The following is an 18394-nucleotide window of genomic DNA, read 5'->3' as shown; positions in this document are numbered from 1 at the left end:
CGCTCCTACAACACCTCCACCTAGTCTCATCAATTATCATCATCCCCTACAACAAGACAGATCAACACATACCTGGTACATACCTTTCCAAGTTCCACAAGCATAAACAAGCCCCCAGGCGGCTAGCTAGCTACAGTTTACCTTACCTCCACTTATCCGACAATAAATACAGAAGTAATACAAAATACGCATACACACATACATAAGTAGTACAATAGAAAACTACCTAGATACCTAAGGTACTTGACCCCAAATAATACAAATTGGCCGCTCGTGCGGTGTTGCATGTTGCAGGTTATATGTTGTGCGACTTGTGTGTACTAGGTTAGGTATAGGTATGTTAAGGTAATGTAGGAGGTAGGTTTTGTGCTACTGACAAGCAAAGGGTAAAGGTAAAGGTAAGTAGAAGAATTTCTTTTTTCGGATTGGTAGGTATGCTTGATACATACTGCTAGGTAGGTAAATAAGAAGTGTTTAGGTTAAAGTATCTTATGTGTGCGTAGAAAGAAAAAAAAAAGACAAAAAGGAAAAAGGAGGAGGAGAGAGGTGGGCTACTATCAAGTACAACTCACTACCTACCGACCTACCTACCTACCTGAAAGTACAAAAAAGTACACATATGTAGCCATCCATCCATAAAATCATACACATAATATTACCACCACCTATTGCGGGGGACTTTCATCTAGTAGGAGTGTCACCACCACTCAGCTACTCCGTATTAGTAGCGCCTGTATCTTGCTCTTCCTCTTCCTCTTCCCCCTCCTCACGATGCAACCAAGAGCCTCTATCCGAGAGTGGCGGCGCCGGGAACTCCTCGTGACTGCTGCTACTGCTCCTGCTGCTGCGAGTCGGCAAAATAAAGGCATCGAGAAAGTGCTCTTCTTCCCTACTCGAGGCCGTATCCTCTGCCCTGTTGTTGCTGGGCGGCGGCTGCTGCTGCACATGGTCAAGCACATCGTCGTCGTTGTTTTCACGCTGAGGTGGTAACTCTGTCTCTCCTACGATGCTGCTACGTGCAGAGGTGGCTGGTATAGTGGGAGAAGAAAAAGGATTCCAGGATGTGTCATTATCGCGAGGAGGAGCAGTGCTGGAATCGAGTATAGATGAATGATGGTGTACAGGTTCGTCGGAGTGACTTGCTGGCTGCAAGTGCCGAGGGTCATCACTTTGCGAAGGAGTGCCATCGTCAATTTCGATTGAAGAATGTTCGAGTTCGGACGATAATAATGCTGCTCGAGAAACTACTGCTCGGCTACTACTCGGTTCGTCATCCTGTTGTTCTTCATTCACACTATTGGGTCCTTGCGTATTGATGGCCGTGACAGGATGTTCAGCAGAACTCTCAGACGTGGCTGCACCCACCGAGCTGGCAGTTTCGATTTGAGGTCGATGCTGAGCAGTGGGCAGTGAAGACGGAGATATCTCGGGCGAGGTCTCCTGGCGTGGCATCGGAGCAGCAGTAGCAGCACGATCGGAGAAGGGATCTTCGTCGAGTCCACTCAAGTGTCCGGCAAAATCATCGCTACTGCTGTCCGGACTATTGATTGTTTCTGATTGAGAACTTAGTGAAGAAGGAAGTTCTGGTGGCGGTGCAGTCGGTGACAGTGGCTGTTCATGAAGCTCGCGTGAAGTGCGGTGACCAGGCGTGTCATCAGACACCGAAGGCAGTTCTGTGATTCTCGACAAGCCATCATCCGATCTCTTGATAGCCGTAGAGGGCCGCTGCCATTCAGGCTGCTCTTCTGAGCTCGGTTCCGTAGGAGGGGGCGTGTTTGAAGGCTCGATGAAGTTGTTGCGATGGACTTCTGGACCACTTTTCCGTCTTCCACCGGTGCCGTGTCGGAGTGGTTGCCGACGTCTGGTCCAGTAGAGTACGCAGCCGAGGACGGCGAGCAGGAACAGACAGCAGAGTGGCACAGCAATAGCGAGTGTCAGTCTTCGATTGTGTGCGAGTGCCGGCCGATGAGACGTCGCGCGTGGCTTGAAATTGTCAGTGCCTGCTCTCGTCAAGCCGCCCGCGCTCGTGTTGGGTCCAGATACAGAATCAGTGCATGTAACGTTCCGATGAGGTGAGCCTGTTCCAAGTAAAATCATGGGTCTCGTGACGGGGACCGTGATTCTCATCGCGAGTAGGTATGTTTTTTGAAAACGTTCTCGCGAAGTTGTCGTTCCAGAATGTGGACTGCCGCTCAACACGAGGGAATGGGGAGCCTCCATCTTGGTTCGGTTGGGCATTGCCACGATCTGCGTACCATCGTGGTAGGTAGCGAGTGCCAGCAGGCCATGTACGTAGCCGCGAGCTCAATATGACGCTGACCTATTGTTCCCCATCTTTCCGATTACAAGCTGCCGATCATGCTACTCGATGTGACACCGCTGGCAGATGTCACGCGCAACTTGCCCGGGTACAGGTTGGATGGCAGGACGGATTCCTCCGGACGTCGTTCTGCCGATGGTTTCACGGATGCCATGCACAAGTGCCGTAGCACATGTACTGCGGCTGGAGGAGCGTCGCAATATCGGATGCGGCTGGAGACATAGACATTGCTTTAATCAACTATGGCGCCTACGAACTCTCCCCAGCACTGCTGAGTCTGCCCAGCCCCGTGCCGAATCGACTGGAACCAGCAAAGCGCACGCTCTTTGCCGTCCCACCTGGACCCAACGATCTTCCGAATAAGCTGGTTCTGAGCGCGCTTGGTGGTACCCGTGCAGGTGTGGCACTGACTCCACCAGCCCTCAATTTTCGTGCAAAGGGTGTGATTTGCGGAGTCAAGCCCTCGAATATGTCGGTTGCTTCTGTGTTTTCCCTTCCCACATCAGGACTGACTGCAGCAAACGGTGCAGGGGTCGTGACAAGATACGACTGATCAAATGCAAAGGGCGTCACATGCGCTGGGGTGGGCAAAGGCTTGAAGCGTGCTGGTCTTCGCGTCTTGGAAGGAGTTCGCATGTAGCCCGGCGTGGCAGCAGCTGCAGGAGGTGAGCTAGGGAAGCTTGGTCGTTCGGCAGACCTGGCAGCGGCACGACTCGCAGGTCGCAAGCTGGGACTCTCGCCTGCTTCTTGAAGCTTCAGCCTCGCAATCTTGCGTACACTGGCTTGCGATGCCCAGTGTCGCAGCATCTGCTTAATGTGTTGATCACGATTGCGCGCCCACAGGGCATCAGCGCTCTCAACGCGGCGAGCGGCCGTGAATGTTCCCCATTGCATGCGCTTGAGGGCGCCGGCGAGGAGAGCAAGATCCGTCTCCTGTCGAAACAAAAGAGCTTGCTGGTCGAGAGTTGCCAGATCGATCTGCTCGTTCACGAGAGCAGCCAGCGCAGAGTTGAGAAGTTTCTGCTGATCGATGGCTCTTGCCTGTAAAGTGAGCTCTCCATACTGTGCAGCCTTAACTCGCATGTTGTCGAAGGCCTCGATGCCAATTCTATGGAGACGAGCTCGCGCTCGCTGGTCCGCTTCTCGTCTCATTGCTTGTACCTCGACACTCCGATCTCGTAATCGGTGGAAACACTGAGTGGCGATTCTCAGCTTGACTCTCGACCGTACTTGAGCATATGCATCGCGTCGACGCTGATGTTTATGCTCGCTGGTCCGTTCTCGCCACAGCTTCAACGTTCGAGTTGCAAGCACATAGAACCGAGCATCAGATGCCCACTTGGCAAGCATACGTGCGTGCTCGGAGCTCTCTTTCCAGACAACAAGGGCCCTAGGCAGTGCTCGACTGTTAGCGAACTCCACAGCCGCCCGTTCTGCATCTTCACGCTGCCGCATTGCTCGATTTAAGCTGGTCATGCCAAAGCGCATGAGTCTCCATCGCTGGTTGGTCTCGAACTCAATGCTTGCCTGCAAGAGGATGGCGTCCTGCTCCAACAGCCTGGAAGCCCATCCATTGAAGGTCCGTCGCATCAACTTCTCATTCTGCGCACGCTGGAACGACTTGAGGCGGGCCTGCAAAGCCCACCTATACAAGTTCTCAACTGCGATACGCTCGTCAATACGCTGACCAAGTGCTTTGCATCGAAGAGCATCATTCCAGCTAGTCCAGGTAGATTGCAGAATGCGCTTCCGATCAACCACCACAGCTTGTCGGGATAAGGTGAAATGTAGATTCCAGACTTGGAAAGCTTTCCGCTTCAAATTTAAGCTGATCCTGAGTGTCAAAATCTTCTCGCGGGGTGTTAACTTCGCCCGCATCTCTAGAGCGTCAAAGCAGCGTGCGGTCAGCTTTCGCCGAGCCAGGCTTTCTGCAGTCTGAGAGGCCAGTTCTAACTCATTTTTGCGTTGCGACATAGTCCGCAATGCTGATTGCAATAGTCGCTGATGTCGGAACCTTGTAGCTTGGTCTTCTCGAGTCCGGTGGCTCTCCACTTTGGCAGTCCATGTATCAAAGGCTTTGCGCTGCAGGCTCTGGTCGCGCCAGCGCTCCACGCGTAGGGCACAGAAATCCCAGAACCAGCGTTGGAAGCATCGCATGGTCAAAGTCTCTTGATAGTGAGCTTCAGCTTGCTTGTGATCCAGCATGCGTTGAGCAGTCTGGGCTCTCCACAAGTCCAGGTACTTCTGGGTCAATATGCTGCGTGACTTCGTAGCATTCTCAATAGTCAGCTTGCGCCACCTGTGGAAGTATCTGTTTTTCAGAATGCTCTCCTTGACAATATCGCGACACCGTCTCTGATATTGTAGGGACTCGTGCCAGTTGCTGAACGCTTTCCACACATAGTGCTCATCACGCTGCTGCTTGTATGCTTGCAGTCTGCGTTCAAGGTCAGCTTCTCGATCGCGCTCGCGAGCTTGCTGTTCATCCTCCCATCGTTGTGCTTGTAGAGCTCGTTCTCGCTCCAGTCTGCGCTCCTCGCACAGTACAACTAGTGTGTCGAACGACTCTTTGAGTAGCTTGCGCCGATCATGGTTGACGGCGAATGTCCAGGCTTGCATGTGCTGACTCTGCAATGCCAGCGCTTGGTCATGCCAGATATGAAAGAGACGCCGCACTGTCCGCCATTCGCTGGTCGCGTAGAAGGCTTCAGCATTCTGCTCAAGTTGGGTCTGTGACACTTCAAACACCAGCGTCGAGTTCTTGGGGTCCTCAAATCGGGGTTGACGGTGCTCCGGCGAAGGCCGTCGTGCTTCATAGACATACGAACTGCTCGTTGATCTCGCGCGCTGTGTGCGGTTTGGCTCTCTACCGCTGCGTGGTGGCTTGCTGAGCAACCCATTCTGCACTGGCGCCGGAAGTGGTCGAAGCGACTCTGTGTGCTCGCTCAACCACGTCTCCTCCACATGCGCATCGCCAAAGGAGACGCGTCTTTCCGGTCTCGAGTCCCTTTTCCTAGGTGGTGTATTGGAAACGCGCAGTGATTGCGTTTCGTCTTCTGGTTCATCATCTAATATAGTTTCGATACCTTGCGCGGCAAGCACACTCCTCAACCCGCGCACCAGATCAATCGACTGTCCCAATCCATGCTGCTGTCGCGTGCTGTCGCCGATGGAGCATATCCAGCGAAATAGCGCGTTCTCATGGCCCGGATCCAGGCCTTGCTCTTCAACATATGCATCGTATTCGGTGAAGAGCGCCTTGATTGGCGGACTGGCAGATCTCGAGGCCGATACACAGATTTGGTAAAGTGTTTCAATTTCTGTAACATGTTCAGTAGTGTCAACAGGATCAGCGACGCCAATGAAGATACGCACGGTTGTTGCTCAGCTCGGGCAGCTCGCGGTCATGTTGAGCTCCATTCATGGACGAGTCGGCCTGACCCTAAGGTGCGAATTTCCGGCGGACGCGCTTCGAGTATGTCCTGGTCATCTGGTGCGGCGTTCCATCGGCTAGCGAGGCTAGATGCGACTACGCTGTGCCTCTGGCTATGAGATGTGTGGGTAGAAGCTGTTGGTGAGGAGCAATGCGCGGGTGTGTGAGTCTGGGAAAGGGTTTTTGCGACGCGACAGCAACGAAGTTACGCGCTTTGTTGTGGTTGTCGTCGGACGTCGCGAGGTTTGAGCTTGGTCCAATCGGATCACTGCCGAGAATTCCATGTTCTTGACGACTTTCATATTAACACGGGTGTCCAGCAACTCGCCTCCTCTCCCACATATCCCTCCACCCTGTCCACTCCGCCCATCACGATGCCTGGCAGGACAAGACCTATTGAGAAATTCGCCGAAGCTGCCGCCAAATGCTCGCCTGAGGTACTCATGATGCTCGGCACCTTGTTCACCACCACACACTGACCAGCATCCAGGGCGCTGTCTATGGGAAGTGTGTGGCGGCCAACTATCAGAACGTCAAGAAGGATATGTGTGCCAGAGAGTTTCTCGCGTTGAAAGACTGCTACATCGTATGACCTGATATACGCTCCCATGCTTCCCATGCTGACGCTGCACTAGAAAGCCGCGGGCAGGAAATCGTAGCATGCGTGCACTCGGCCCAGTCATCGCCAACTTGAATGCTATAATATTCCTATGCGCCATGTATTAAAACTACGAATAAGCATCTGCACCATCATTCTGGGATCAAAGTTTGCTTTCTCGTTAGGTATACATCTGCGACCTCCGATAGCACGGCAGGTATATCCGCGGCACTTTGGCAGAAATCTTCAATCCGACATCTACACAAACATGGACCCCGTTGCTGCTGCAACAAATACGGCCACAGTGAGAGGTCTGCCTATCGAGATACTCCTTCGTGTGTTCAGTCATCTCGCACCTGATGCCTGCTGCATCGTTTTAGGAGGTAGACAACGCGACTCGTGAGCCAACACTACGAAGCTTGCGCCGAGGACATCTTACCAGCTAGCTTTCCAGATCAGCCTGTACCCCGCGGTTAAAGGCTTCAAAGACGATTACATTCAGCCAGGCCCGAATCAACTCCTTTGCATCATTGTCATATAGCACCTCGACCATGTGTCCAATCTGTCGGAGATGTCGGCGACTCTCTTTTTTTTGCGCCGGGCAGGCCTTTTTGCCGTGGATGCTCGGGCAACTCTGCAACAGGCGCAAGCTTCCAGTGGTGTCCTACAACGAGCTTTGCTTGGGTAGAAAGTTACTGAAGCGTCGTACGACTAGGAGGTAGGAGGTACAGGGTAGAATCTGTTTCGTGGATCCTGCGCGTGCTAGGTAGGACTCTCGGCACTTTGCGGTTCTCAGAGAGTGGCAGAACTTTATGGGAGTGACAACGAGCCAAGATGTCACACTTTCTGCTCAATTGGCATTCTATCTCCAAAGGTCAGCCGCTATGAAGGCACTGGGAGCCGCCATAGTGACTGGCGAAGGAGGAGGTAATGTGGTGCGCTTAAGCCTTCCAGACTTGTGCACTCGTCCAGCGCAAGTCGGCGGCGGTGAACGGAAGCTGAAGTGTGAAAGGTGCAGTAGGAGGTAAAGTGAAGTGGAAAGGCTGATTTTTTTTTTGGCGACTCTTTCATTCGTTGACGGGCTGTTCGACCAGCATCATAGGTAGCAGAGGAGACTCGGGTCAAGCTCAAAGTTGCGCATCGCATTAAGTCCGCCAATTCGCAGGGTGTGCAACTGTCACAGTGCTGCAAGATCGCGGGCATATCGAAACTCCGACCGATGTCCTTGGCACATATTTATTAACTCTCCACACAAAGAGACGTGGTTGACGTAGCCACAACGTTGTTAATGTACCTGGTACGCCCCAGTTACGTCCAACTTTCGTTGTTTTTGGCTTCTGTGCGACCGCGCAGATCCTCGTCACCTGCGACTGACTGGTCGAGTAGTCCAACGTTGTATACACTACCACACTACCGCCAAACGCACAAGACTTTTCAAGATGCGGGCGGTGCGGATCTCAACGGATCGCCCTTCCATGTTTGGGCCCTGGGGACGTAACATGACAGTCATGAGCCCCAGCAAAGGTGGCAGGCGGAGAGTCCTCTGAGCAATGATACAAAGCCACAGGACCAAGGCGCACAACCCGAGACTAGAGACTACGCTCAGCCATTCCCGTCCCTATACCTCCTAGCCTATGATGGAGTTGAGTGCTACACGACTGATATTAGCGGCTGCGGCCATATTCCTGCTGGTCCAGATTGGACAGGTGCGTGGATGGCATTGGAAGTTGGAAGGGAACGAACGCATCACGCCAAGCTTACACATCACAGATTCTCTACAATGTCTTCCTCTCACCACTGAGCAAGATCCCTGGGCCATGGTATGCCTCCATCAGTGCGATACCGACACGACTTTATACCACAGTGCTCAGACGTCAAGCCCACTATTGCCACGACTTGCACCAGAGATATGGACCATTTGTGCGAACGGCACCCAATGAGGTCCTCATCTCGGACCCCGTAGCATTCAAGGAGATTCACAGAATCGGAGGTCGTTTCTACAAAACCAAGTTTTACCGCTTCCTGAACCCCAACAAGCCTGGAGAACCGCCCTATGGACTATTCCAGATGACAGACCCAGTCAAACATGCTGCACATCGCAAGCTGCTCGCCCGTGGCTTTACACAAGCTTATTTACGCTCAAACTGGGAAGGGACTGTGCACAAGAAGGTTGAACTACTCCTCACACAGATGAAAACCGAAGCCAAGACGACGTCCGGAGAAGTCGATCTTGTGAAATGGCTACCTCTTTTCGCTGGCGATGTCGTCGCAGAGCTGATGTTTGGAGAGGCTTTCCACATGCTCGAGAGGGGCCAACAGGATGAGATGCTCCTCAGGTTTCAAAGAAACAATCGTGGAAACATGTTCGCATATAGCTTCCCTTGGCTGTATGCCATTGTGAAGCATATTCCGTACCCCAAATTGCAGGCTATGTTTCAAGGTGCGTTGACAATCAAATACTGGAAGATCAATACTTTGCCTACCTGGTGAATACCCGCTGACCATCCGTGTCTCTCTTGTAGGCAACCCAGTCGTTCTCCAACGTGGGAAGAAGGCAGTGGAGAACAGCAAAGCCAAGTCCACTTCCAAGAACATCTTCTCCAAAGTACTGGCCGATGCCGCAAAAGAGGACGCGATCTTGTCCGACGAAGAATTAGTCATAGAAGCGGCCACCTTCATCTTCGCTGGCACAGACACCACGGCCACGACATTGATGTACTTGATCTGGGCAGTCCTCTCAAATCCAACAATACAAGTCGAGCTCGAGAAAGAAGTCGCCGCCCTGACCGAACCATATACCGATGAGCAGTTGGAGACGCTCCCATTCCTCAACGCAGTCATCAAAGAGACCATGCGTCTATACGGCGCAGCACCTGCAGCTCTTCCTCGAATCACCCCACCCGGAGGTACCATCTTAGGAGGCTACCACATCCCCGCCGGCACCATCGTCGCCACTCAAGCCTGGACAATGCATCGCGACCCCAGCATATACGAAAACCCAGATCTCTACGACCCCTCTCGTTGGCTCTCCGGACTCGCCTCCAGAGATGATGTCAAAGCTTCCTGGTCACCTTTTGGCGCAGGCAGTCGAATCTGCATTGGTTCGAATCTGGCCTACATGGAATTACGACTCGCGACAGCCGCCTTTTTTCGAAAATGTCCCAAGGCCCGATTGGCTCCTTCGACGACGCCTGAGAGTATGGAAATTGAGAATGCGTTTTTGATTGCTCCTGTAGCACATGCGTGCAAGATTGTGATTTAGATTGAATGGATCATGTCATGTGTGCGTGGGGAGTATCTTGGAGCCTCCAATTTTGTTCTTATCACGGGTAGAGTTAGTACCAGGTAGTATTAGAATGAAAAATAGAAAAACTCAACCTCGATAAAAAAGATATCTAAGGTACTGCAGGATTCTGTAATCTCTCCTATCTCTCCCCTCTGTTTCACTGCTTCAGCGGCCGTGTTCAACCAGACCTAGGCACAGAATCTCTTTCTCTCTAGCCCGAGTCTTGAGGAAACGAAAAGCGTGTAGCGTTGGATTGGGGATTAGGCGCAGTTAGCCATCCGAATGTGGGCGGTGTAAGAATGGATGAAATGTTCTATTCATCTACATGTACCTCAGACACTGACAGTCTCGCCTTCGGAACTTCCATTGTGGTAATCAGGCGCCGGCAGCTCTTGCCCAGATACCCACACCTTGGATAGCTCCTCATCGATAGCCTTTCTTCTCAATTTCCAGCCCTCGACCTGGCTTAGTTGCTCACGCAACTCCTGGATTTCTCGTTCCACACTGCTTTTCTCGGTTGCAGTTCCGATTCTGTTGAATTCATACTCGTTTGCTTCTTCACCGAGGCCAAGTGTCAGAGTGTAAGAATGGTATCGCTTGAGAGAGGCACGCGTGGAGATCGTGATGAGAGCTGCAGAGTTCCATCAGTATTATGCTCGAGAAAATGGGTGGAAGAGGTCGAAAAACTTACTGATGCCCTTCTTCTTGCATGTCTCGTACAGGATCCCTTCAACATCAGAGCTGACGGCAGATGTACCCTCATCAATGAACGCGTATCGTGGTTCATGGTACAGCAATCGAGCTATGCTCATACGCTGCTTCTCGCCTCCACTGAGCACGTCTTGCCACATCTTCCTTGTATCCCAGCCGCCCTCGCGATCAGGAATGTAGCCGAGTTTGCTTTCTTCAAGGATTCCAAGCAGTTCCATTTCCGTACGACCTGCCTCCTTCATTTCCACTTCCGTATGGGGGTAGATGACTTGATCGCGCAAAGTGCCATGGCTGAGGTAAACCTTCTGTGGAAGAAACATGATGCCATCTTGTCCGGTGGTGCGTGGTCGGGAGGTCAAGCCACGGTATGTGGGCCACAATCCAGCTACCACACGCGCGACAGCAGACTTACCAGCACCATTTGGTCCCGTGATGAGCAAGTGGTCACCTGGTCCTACGACGAACGAAAGGTTATCGATGAGCTCCTCGCCACCACCTGGATGTGGTGCAGGGGCCACGATGGGCACATCCTCCAACCGTACACCATCGTAGCCCTTATGTAACGTGCCATGAACGTCAGCAAGATTGTACGGTTCGGGGTATCGGTCTCTGGGCTGATTGTAGGCATTTGCATGTACACGATGCAAGGTGCTGATGAGCATGAATACTCTACTAGTCTGTCCAGCAAGCTCAGACAAGTCCTTGATGGCGTACATCATGCGACTGCCAGCATCCGCGAGGTTGAGCATGAGTCGCTTATTGGTGATGAACTGCTTTGTACGCGATCCCGTCTTGTTATCTTCAGTGCTCTCAGGTGAGCCTCCAGTGACCCCAGCTTTCTTAGGCGGCTCTGGTGCAATGTGTAGGCCCGGCAGGAACACAGGCAGACTTGTGATGACAAATCCAAGTGCAGACCAGGTATACTTCAGCACGAAATCCTCTAGCATATTGTAACCAATTTTCACACGGTATATCGTCTCCATCATCTTCCTCAACTCCTTGAAGCCAGCATCCAGCAAGGCGTGTTCTGTGGGTCCGCCGGCATAGAAGGCCACCTCTTCGGCATTTGCGATGAGTCTGGAATGCAATGCTCTGAACGCTCCCTCTTTGCGTCCCTCGGCTGCTTTTAACTTGCCAAAGGGAGGGCTGAGTCTCTTGAGCAAGATCGCCGTCGCCGCATAATTGCTCAGCAAGCCGCCCAGAGCCAAAGGGCCCAGCGACTTATACAGCTGGTAATTGAATGTGAACAGGTCTACCAAGGGCTTCCCAAGACTAGAGTACAGCTGAGCTGCATTGTCGCAAAACAAAGTCAGATCCTGGCAGATGAACTGGTCGGCTCCCTGATCTATGCTGCCATCGAGCGTATGCATTTTGTAGTATGACATGTTTGAGCTCAGATACAGGTCGTGGATGTATCGAGTCAGCCGCGTTCGGAAGGCGATACTGATCTTGGATTGCAGAAACTTGATCATAGAGTTCGTGTAGCTGGCTACAACACCTACGGACAGCCATTTGCCAAGGCCTAGCAGGAATGCTTTGCCCTGTCCTGCGATCAGATCTCTTACAATCTCGCCATCCAACGTAGCGACGACGAGAGACAGGTAAGTCCTGAGCAATAAGAAGAAGGCATGAGTCGCAAGCAGGCCAGACTCCTTGGAACCCAGTCGCGGCACCGCAATCTGCATGATTGCCATGAACTGATGCACAAAGGCAACATTGAGGCCCGGTTTGATGTTCGTCGGCGGCGCATCCAGCGCGATCTGTCTGCCTGAGCTTCTTTGGCGGATCGGATTCAGGAAGAAGCGCCTATGTGCGTCAAACGTCGTGGCCTTGATGGGGTGTATGACCACCTTGCTGCTGGTATCCTTGTATGGCACGTAAATGGTCCTTGTTCCGTCTTTGGCCTTGAGCCCACTGTTGCGCCGTAGGAGCCTCCTGCCCACCTCTTTCTCCTTCTCCACGCCTTTGTAGTATCGATAGCCGCCATAGCTGCTGGTGACGATGGCCAGCGCGAGGGCAAGAGTGGCAACCAGACGTGTCGTGGTCTTGTCGAGGGGACTGCGGCTCTGCAGCTGGTCGATGCGCGCGGCCAGTCGTACGTAGAAGTGGTCGAACCATTGCGACAGGCGGTCGGAGGGCCGCTGGCGGAGCGTGGACTGGTTCGCCATTGTCGCCGAGTGTGAAGCCACCTATGGAGGCATTTCTCAGGTATATATGACCTAATATCTCCACGTATCCGGGTGTTACAGTGAATGTGATTCTCCAGAGGCGTATTAGGTGAATGAATGAAAGGAGAAAGCGTATCTCAGTTCTGCTGTTCCTGTGACTGGCAGGATGAGGTTACCTTCTACGGTAGGTAGAGAGGCATGTGTCGGCCAAGAGCCAGCCGCCTCGGATGCATGTGAAGATGTGGAGCTCCGTTGCTTACTAAGGTATATGTACCTACCTAGTACCTTACTCTGCCTATAATTGTGAACTTCACACGAACTCAAAGCTCGTTTTCTTCACATTTGACACGGTGACTAGAGCAAATCACGTTGGCTCACTGCAGTCAGGCCATAGTAGTTGTAATCTTATTCTGATATGCAGATTCTTCCGGAGGCGATCGCTATACTCATTGCGAATGGACGACTCTGGAACGAGAACAATGGGGGGAAGGCCAATATTGAAAGCGCGAATAGCGAGGGTGAGTTGTTCATTAAACGCAAATGTACTTGAGAGAACCTAACTCTCTACTGAAAGACTCTCATCATCCTGAGTGACAACGCCATGTAGGAAATGCCCCCGCTTCGAAATGCTCAACGAACAGAAACACTGCGCCACAATTAGGCCGTCATCATCATATGCCAATCCCAAAGTCATTCAAACACAAATGCCGGACCCTGTCACTCGTGCTGAAATCCATTGTTTATCGAATGGTAGTGGCCTTGGTCAAGCTAGCCTTCGCACTAGCGCTAGACCCACCAACCAAGTTGCTTGAGCCCGCCTTCTTCTCGAAGACCTTCCAGAACTTGAGAGACTCGTCAGCAGCGGCAGTGGCGAGCATCTGTCCATCAGGAGAGAGCGCCGAGTGGAGAACACGAGACTCGTGGGCCGGAATCTCGATGTTCTTGACCAGAGTTGGATAGCTCCAGATGGAGAGCGAGTTGTCAGGGAAGCCAGAAGAGGAGACGATCTCCTTGTAGCCCATGCTCCAGCGGAGAGAGGTGACTTGGCTGCCAGTATCGATGCTGTTGACGCGGGCACCAGAGGTGGTGTTCCAGAAGTGGATCATACGGTCATGCGAGCCTCCACCAGTGGCCAGGAGGTTTGACTGCCATGGGCACCACGCTAGAGCCTTGACAGCGGCCTTGTGGTTGGTCTTTTGGAATTTTGGGGCGGTGAGTTGACGTGCGTCCCAAATGGTAACGAGGTTGTCGTTACCACCGGTAGCTAGCTGAGCACCATCGGCGCGCCATTCGAGACCGCACACCTCAGAGGTGTGGGAAACGAGCTCAGCGACCTTGTGCTGGGCGATGCGAACATCGTGGTTGTACACCAGACCAGAGCGGGCGCCGGTGGAGAGGAGATGCTTGTTCCAGCCCATAACACTGACGCGAGTATCGTGACCGTGCATGGAGCGAAGCTTGGTGCCATCCTCGACGTCCCAGATCTGAACTTCACCAGTACCGAGTCCAGCGGCGACGTAAGCGCCGTCACCAGACCACTTGACAGAGGCAATGTAAGTGTCAGCTGGGCACTCGAGTAGGCTGGAGACGGAGCCTGACTCGGCCGACCAGACGTAGACGTTGCGCTCAAGGCCGATGGCGACCTGGTTGCCGGAAGACCAGTCAAGGAGGTTGAGGTAGTAGTCATCGACCAGGCCTGGAGCATCGAGGACACGCTCTGGTGCGGTAAGAACCCGACGACGAAACTGAGATGCAGAGGCGGCAGCTGGCTTGAGCGGGCGGTTGTACTGAGAGCGGAGATCGATGGGGCGAGATGACTCCGGAGCAGCAGGCTTGAAGGCGAGAATGCGTTGCTTCATGCTGACACCGCAAGCCTCGGCGACTGATTTCTGGTAGGCGACCGTGTTTGGGCTCTGCTTGGTACGTGGGATGTCATCCTCGTCATCCTCGTTGTCGTTGAGGTTCAGACCTTCCAGAGAGAGAGCGGTGTCCGAAGTGGAGTGACGACCAATGTCAAAAGCGCTCGCAACGCCTGCAGCGTCGGATGCGCTCGACTTTGGTCGGCGTGCTGGAGTTCGCTCGTTGTCGATCTTGACTGCTGCACCCTGAGAGGAGATAGCCTCGCTGGCATCACGATTTGGAATGAAGCGATCGGCAGCAGTGTAGTTGATCTTGCCCTGGCTCCTCTTTGGCGTGCGGTGGGTGGAGCCAGATCGCGAGCTCTTGGGGCGCGTTGGGGTGTTCTTGGCCGACGAAGCAGGGCGTGGGCCTGTGCCGGAGAGTGTAAAGTCGCTCATGAGGTTGTCCAGGTTGCGGGGCGACTGGGGGTGGCGACGAGCAATGTTGGACTTGGGAGAGTCGCGGACATTGGTCTTGGACTGGGCACGCGAGAAGCGTGAAGTCAAGTTGACGTTGCCATGGTGAATGCTCTCACTCGCTTCCAAGCTCACCGACTTGGGCGTCGTCTGAGGCGAGGGAGTAAGAGGCATACGACCACCAGCGAGGCGAGTGGAGAAGATGCCATCACGGCGTTGTTTAATGGGGGTCGATACTGATGCAGTTGCCATATCCGCTGATGAATGCAGAGTGTTGGTGTCGAAGTTCCTGTAGATGGCCCAGTCAAGGGATCCGGTTAGTATGTTCGCGGAATATATTGCAGTATGCCGTTGATGGTAAGAGGTAGGTAAGGCGTGAGAGCCTTGGGTGCGTGACGAGCGCGGATGTGTGAATTGGTTTGTGAGTGTGGGTGTAGAGAGAAGGAAATTGGAAAAAGCTGAAGAAGAAGTCTTGTTTTGATCTCTCGTCTGCCACGGTCGTGAGGAGCAACAGGATGACGCCGATTCTGTTAGGAGGTACGGGATGTGCCGAGGCCCGGCCGGAGACTCCCGTCCCGCCTGCCACATGCTCGCTCTGGCTTCCATGCCTGCCTGCTGTTCTCGAATCCACCTCATCCTCACAATCACTCCCGAACATCCTTCACTACTATCGCTCGCTGAGGCCTTATAACAACTCCTGCGCTGATCTGAGCGGTATCTTACCGACTACTGTGCTGACTGCCTGTCTCGCGACGCGACTTGAGCTATGTGCTCACTGTAGTTCCACCGACCGCCGCACTCGTGCCCGCGCTCAAACATTCGAGGACGTGCCAGATCCCGAGATGGCAATGTCGTCCGCCAGCGCGCGCTTCTCGGCCCTGTCGAACAACACATATGTTCTGAGCCGGTCACCCACTAAGAATAGTCGCCGGCGCACCGCAGAACCGTACATGCCCAGAATCATCACCACCGTAGGCCAACGTCCAGCCTGCCTGGTGAATGCTTCGGTCACATACGTGGGCAACGACCTGATATATGCTTTTGGCGGCTTTGATCAGTACACAGACGAAGTGTATAATCACGTTCTCAAACTGAACCTGTCCGCGCGACAATGGAGTCTAGTCGACAACTACGGTGATATTCCCGGCGTACGGATGGGACACACTTCATGTCTCTGGCAAGGCGATAAGTTGCTCGTCTATGGAGGCGAAAACGAACACAGGATACACCTTTCTGATGTGGTGATATTCGACATCAAGACTGCGCACTGGGCGCAACCTGATATCAATGGACCTGTTCCCAGAGGCCGAGCAAGGCACTCGGCCGTCATTCACGATGACAAGCTGTTCATCTGTGGAGGCATGAGTGGTAGTGACAACGGTGTTCTTGACGATATCTGCTATCTTGATCTCAAGACGTGGACCTGGAGTCGCACGTGGAGATTCGTCCCACGCTTCGATCACGCGAGCTGGGTGTGGGGAGGAAAGATCTGGGTCAGTGGAGGTATGGGCGAGGATATGGATCGGACCAGCGAGATCTGGTGGCTGGACTTTAGAGGTTCACCGGCGTTCGAAGGTGGCCCGTCGTATGGCATGGCTGGCTCGGACGATGCACGGTCTTTGAGAAATAGCTTCGCGAGCTATTCTGAAGCACAGCCTTCGTTTGGCTCAAATGGATATGCTGCAAATACCGGCGTTCAATCGAACTCGGCAACGCAAATACAACGTGCGCCACCCGTCGCGCCTGGTTCGATATCGAGCCTCAAATTCATCTCATCGCCAAATCTGCCTATGCAGAATGTGGGCACTCATTTCCATGTTTTCAGTTCCGGCTGCATGCTGGACTTTGTTACACCCGCCACCAACATGCCGCTTGAAACTTCGCTTTCGGCTCTTGACTTGGATTCATTACGATGGCAGAAGCTGGCTGATGGCAAAGATCTCTTCAGTCCACTCTACCGATGGCACTATTGCTGTCTCGATCAAGACGGCACCCATGCGTGGCTGCTGGGCTCGCCCAGAACGATGCCTGCGAATGGTGTCAATGGCGACACTGAAGAGTACCTCTCTGACGTGCTGCCAATCGATCTGCGTAAGTTTGGCTTACTGGGAAATAAGATGAGCCAAGAAGCACGGAACGAGCAGAAACCACCCACGTCCGATTCACAAACAAACTCACATCTGTCTGCAATTGGTGCAGATCTTGCACGCACATTCAACATGCCACCCGAAACAGGCTCAGGCACAGACTTCACCATCACCGCACTCAAGGACGATACTTATGACCTCGAATCAATATCGGACGACGATCCAGTATCGCCCATTGCGGGATCGTCTCCCGATGTCAGCAGTCACAACTCTCCTCCCATTCATGTACATCGACTGATTCTCAGCGCGCGCTGGCCGCATTTCTCACGCCTCTACAACGCTCAAATGTCAGAATTCCACACTCGGCGAATGCATATACCCGAACCATATCCAGCTGTCAAAGCATTCCTCTACTACCTGTATACAGACTCGATATCTGCTCCGCCAGCAGAAAGCCTGGCCGTCGGGGGGCCTACTCTCGAAGACGTGGCTAACATGCTCGTGATGAGTAATATCTACGACATGCCTCGACTCCGGCACTTGTGTGTCAACCGCCTGGTTCGCGATCTCGATGTTCAGCATGGAGCTCTCATTTTCGACCGCGCGAGCACGGCACAAGAGGACTGGCTCAAGCGCAGAGCTGCAAGCTTCTGCATGACTCACTGGGGTCGCATCGTTCGTACAGACGGCTTCAGACGACTCAAGCGCGCTGCTATGTTGGAGTTGTGCGAAGGCATCGATGCTGAAGGTCGTGTAGTGGGTGGCGACGAGCTTGAAGCTGTTGGCGGACTTGGAGGAGCGAGATTGGGCAGTGGAATGGGCATGCTCTGGGGCAATGGCCGCAAGAGAGGTCGGATAGGCAGCACGAGTGGCACCACTGTGGACGGCGAAGAAGCTGAAGAGACGTTCGAGGATGACGGGGAGATGGAGTTAACTTAGTATAAGCTACTCATTGCGACAAGGGCGAAGGTGGAGCACGATTTTGACAGAAGCATGGTGTTCACGGCCGCTGCTCTGGGATGGCGAATCAACCCAGACCTGGCGCCTGTAGATTTGGCCGTGATAGCGGTGTTCTGGTACATGTCATTCTGCATGGGTTTGGGGTGATGAATCTGTGTATAGATAATGGTATCGACGATCATAGCAACGCCATCACGACTTTGTAACATGCAGGAGGACGGCGAGGTTCTCATATTTCCAGGACTTTTGTGGAATATTCGCTACATCTCACCAGATTGAGATGGAGTGCGTCCTGTCACGTTGCACTCCTGATTCATTACAGCTCTAGATTGTAGGATCAAGACCAAAAAAAAGCGATAGATAAATGTAGTAAAGATGGTGATGAGGCCGTGTCATAGAAGGAGAACCAGAAGACGCCAAGAATCCAGGTTCGGTCCGGCCGATATTACAACATCACTCGCAAGTGCAACGCGTTCAGATACATGTACCTTAGGTACCTCCTACCTGAATTACCAC

The 18394-nt window shown here is 53.1% G+C and overlaps 7 protein-coding genes across 7 annotated transcripts; 3 read left to right on the top strand and 4 right to left on the bottom strand.

Moving 5' to 3' along the window:
• Positions 1–551: 551 nt before the first annotated feature.
• On the bottom strand, positions 552–2238 carry SEPMUDRAFT_154888 (uncharacterized protein; the record flags this gene model as incomplete). Its single annotated transcript, XM_016907587.1, has 1 exon — positions 552–2238. The coding sequence occupies one exon, from the start codon at positions 2236–2238 to the stop codon at positions 712–714; it is 1527 nt and encodes a 508-aa protein (XP_016762173.1). The 3' UTR covers positions 552–711.
• Positions 2239–2539: 301 nt separating this feature from the next.
• SEPMUDRAFT_81929 (Sfi1-domain-containing protein) lies at positions 2540–5856 on the bottom strand. The gene is made up of 2 exons (XM_016910296.1): positions 5696–5856; positions 2540–5640 (listed from the first exon to the last, which is right to left on the bottom strand). Exons 1-2 carry the CDS (start codon positions 5742–5744, stop codon positions 2570–2572), a joined length of 3120 nt encoding a protein of 1039 aa, XP_016762172.1. The 5' UTR covers positions 5745–5856; the 3' UTR covers positions 2540–2569.
• A 241-nt stretch (positions 5857–6097) lies between these two features.
• On the top strand, positions 6098–7285 carry SEPMUDRAFT_124339 (uncharacterized protein). The gene is made up of 3 exons (XM_016901907.1): positions 6098–6190; positions 6244–6339; positions 6389–7285. Exons 1-3 carry the CDS (start codon positions 6128–6130, stop codon positions 6410–6412), a joined length of 183 nt encoding a protein of 60 aa, XP_016762171.1. The 5' UTR covers positions 6098–6127; the 3' UTR covers positions 6413–7285.
• A 569-nt stretch (positions 7286–7854) lies between these two features.
• SEPMUDRAFT_62043 (cytochrome P450) lies at positions 7855–9613 on the top strand (the record flags this gene model as incomplete). Its single annotated transcript, XM_016909585.1, has 3 exons — positions 7855–8057; positions 8122–8791; positions 8874–9613. The coding sequence occupies exons 1-3, from the start codon at positions 7986–7988 to the stop codon at positions 9611–9613; spliced, it is 1482 nt and encodes a 493-aa protein (XP_016762170.1). The 5' UTR covers positions 7855–7985.
• Positions 9614–9925: 312 nt separating this feature from the next.
• Positions 9926–12662, bottom strand: SEPMUDRAFT_62039 (peroxisomal ABC transporter). Its single transcript, XM_016909584.1, has 2 exons — positions 10329–12662; positions 9926–10268 (listed from the first exon to the last, which is right to left on the bottom strand). The coding sequence occupies exons 1-2, from the start codon at positions 12514–12516 to the stop codon at positions 9970–9972; spliced, it is 2487 nt and encodes an 828-aa protein (XP_016762169.1). The 5' UTR covers positions 12517–12662; the 3' UTR covers positions 9926–9969.
• Positions 12663–13022: 360 nt separating this feature from the next.
• On the bottom strand, positions 13023–15255 carry SEPMUDRAFT_147892 (meiosis-specific APC/C activator protein AMA1). The gene has a single exon (XM_016904580.1). The coding sequence runs from the start codon at positions 15081–15083 to the stop codon at positions 13257–13259; it is 1827 nt and encodes a 608-aa protein (XP_016762168.1). The 5' UTR covers positions 15084–15255; the 3' UTR covers positions 13023–13256.
• Positions 15256–15483: 228 nt separating this feature from the next.
• On the top strand, positions 15484–18081 carry SEPMUDRAFT_81913 (galactose oxidase). Its single transcript, XM_016910295.1, has one exon. It carries the CDS (start codon positions 15674–15676, stop codon positions 17855–17857), a length of 2184 nt encoding a protein of 727 aa, XP_016762167.1. The 5' UTR covers positions 15484–15673; the 3' UTR covers positions 17858–18081.
• Positions 18082–18394: the final 313 nt, after the last annotated feature.

This window comes from Sphaerulina musiva (genome assembly GCF_000320565.1).
Source record: "Sphaerulina musiva SO2202 unplaced genomic scaffold SEPMUscaffold_3, whole genome shotgun sequence".
Classification (NCBI taxonomy): domain Eukaryota; kingdom Fungi; phylum Ascomycota; class Dothideomycetes; order Mycosphaerellales; family Mycosphaerellaceae; genus Sphaerulina; species Sphaerulina musiva.
The sequence above is the reverse complement of the archived record's forward strand: the minus strand, read 5'-3'. Positions and strand labels throughout refer to the sequence as shown.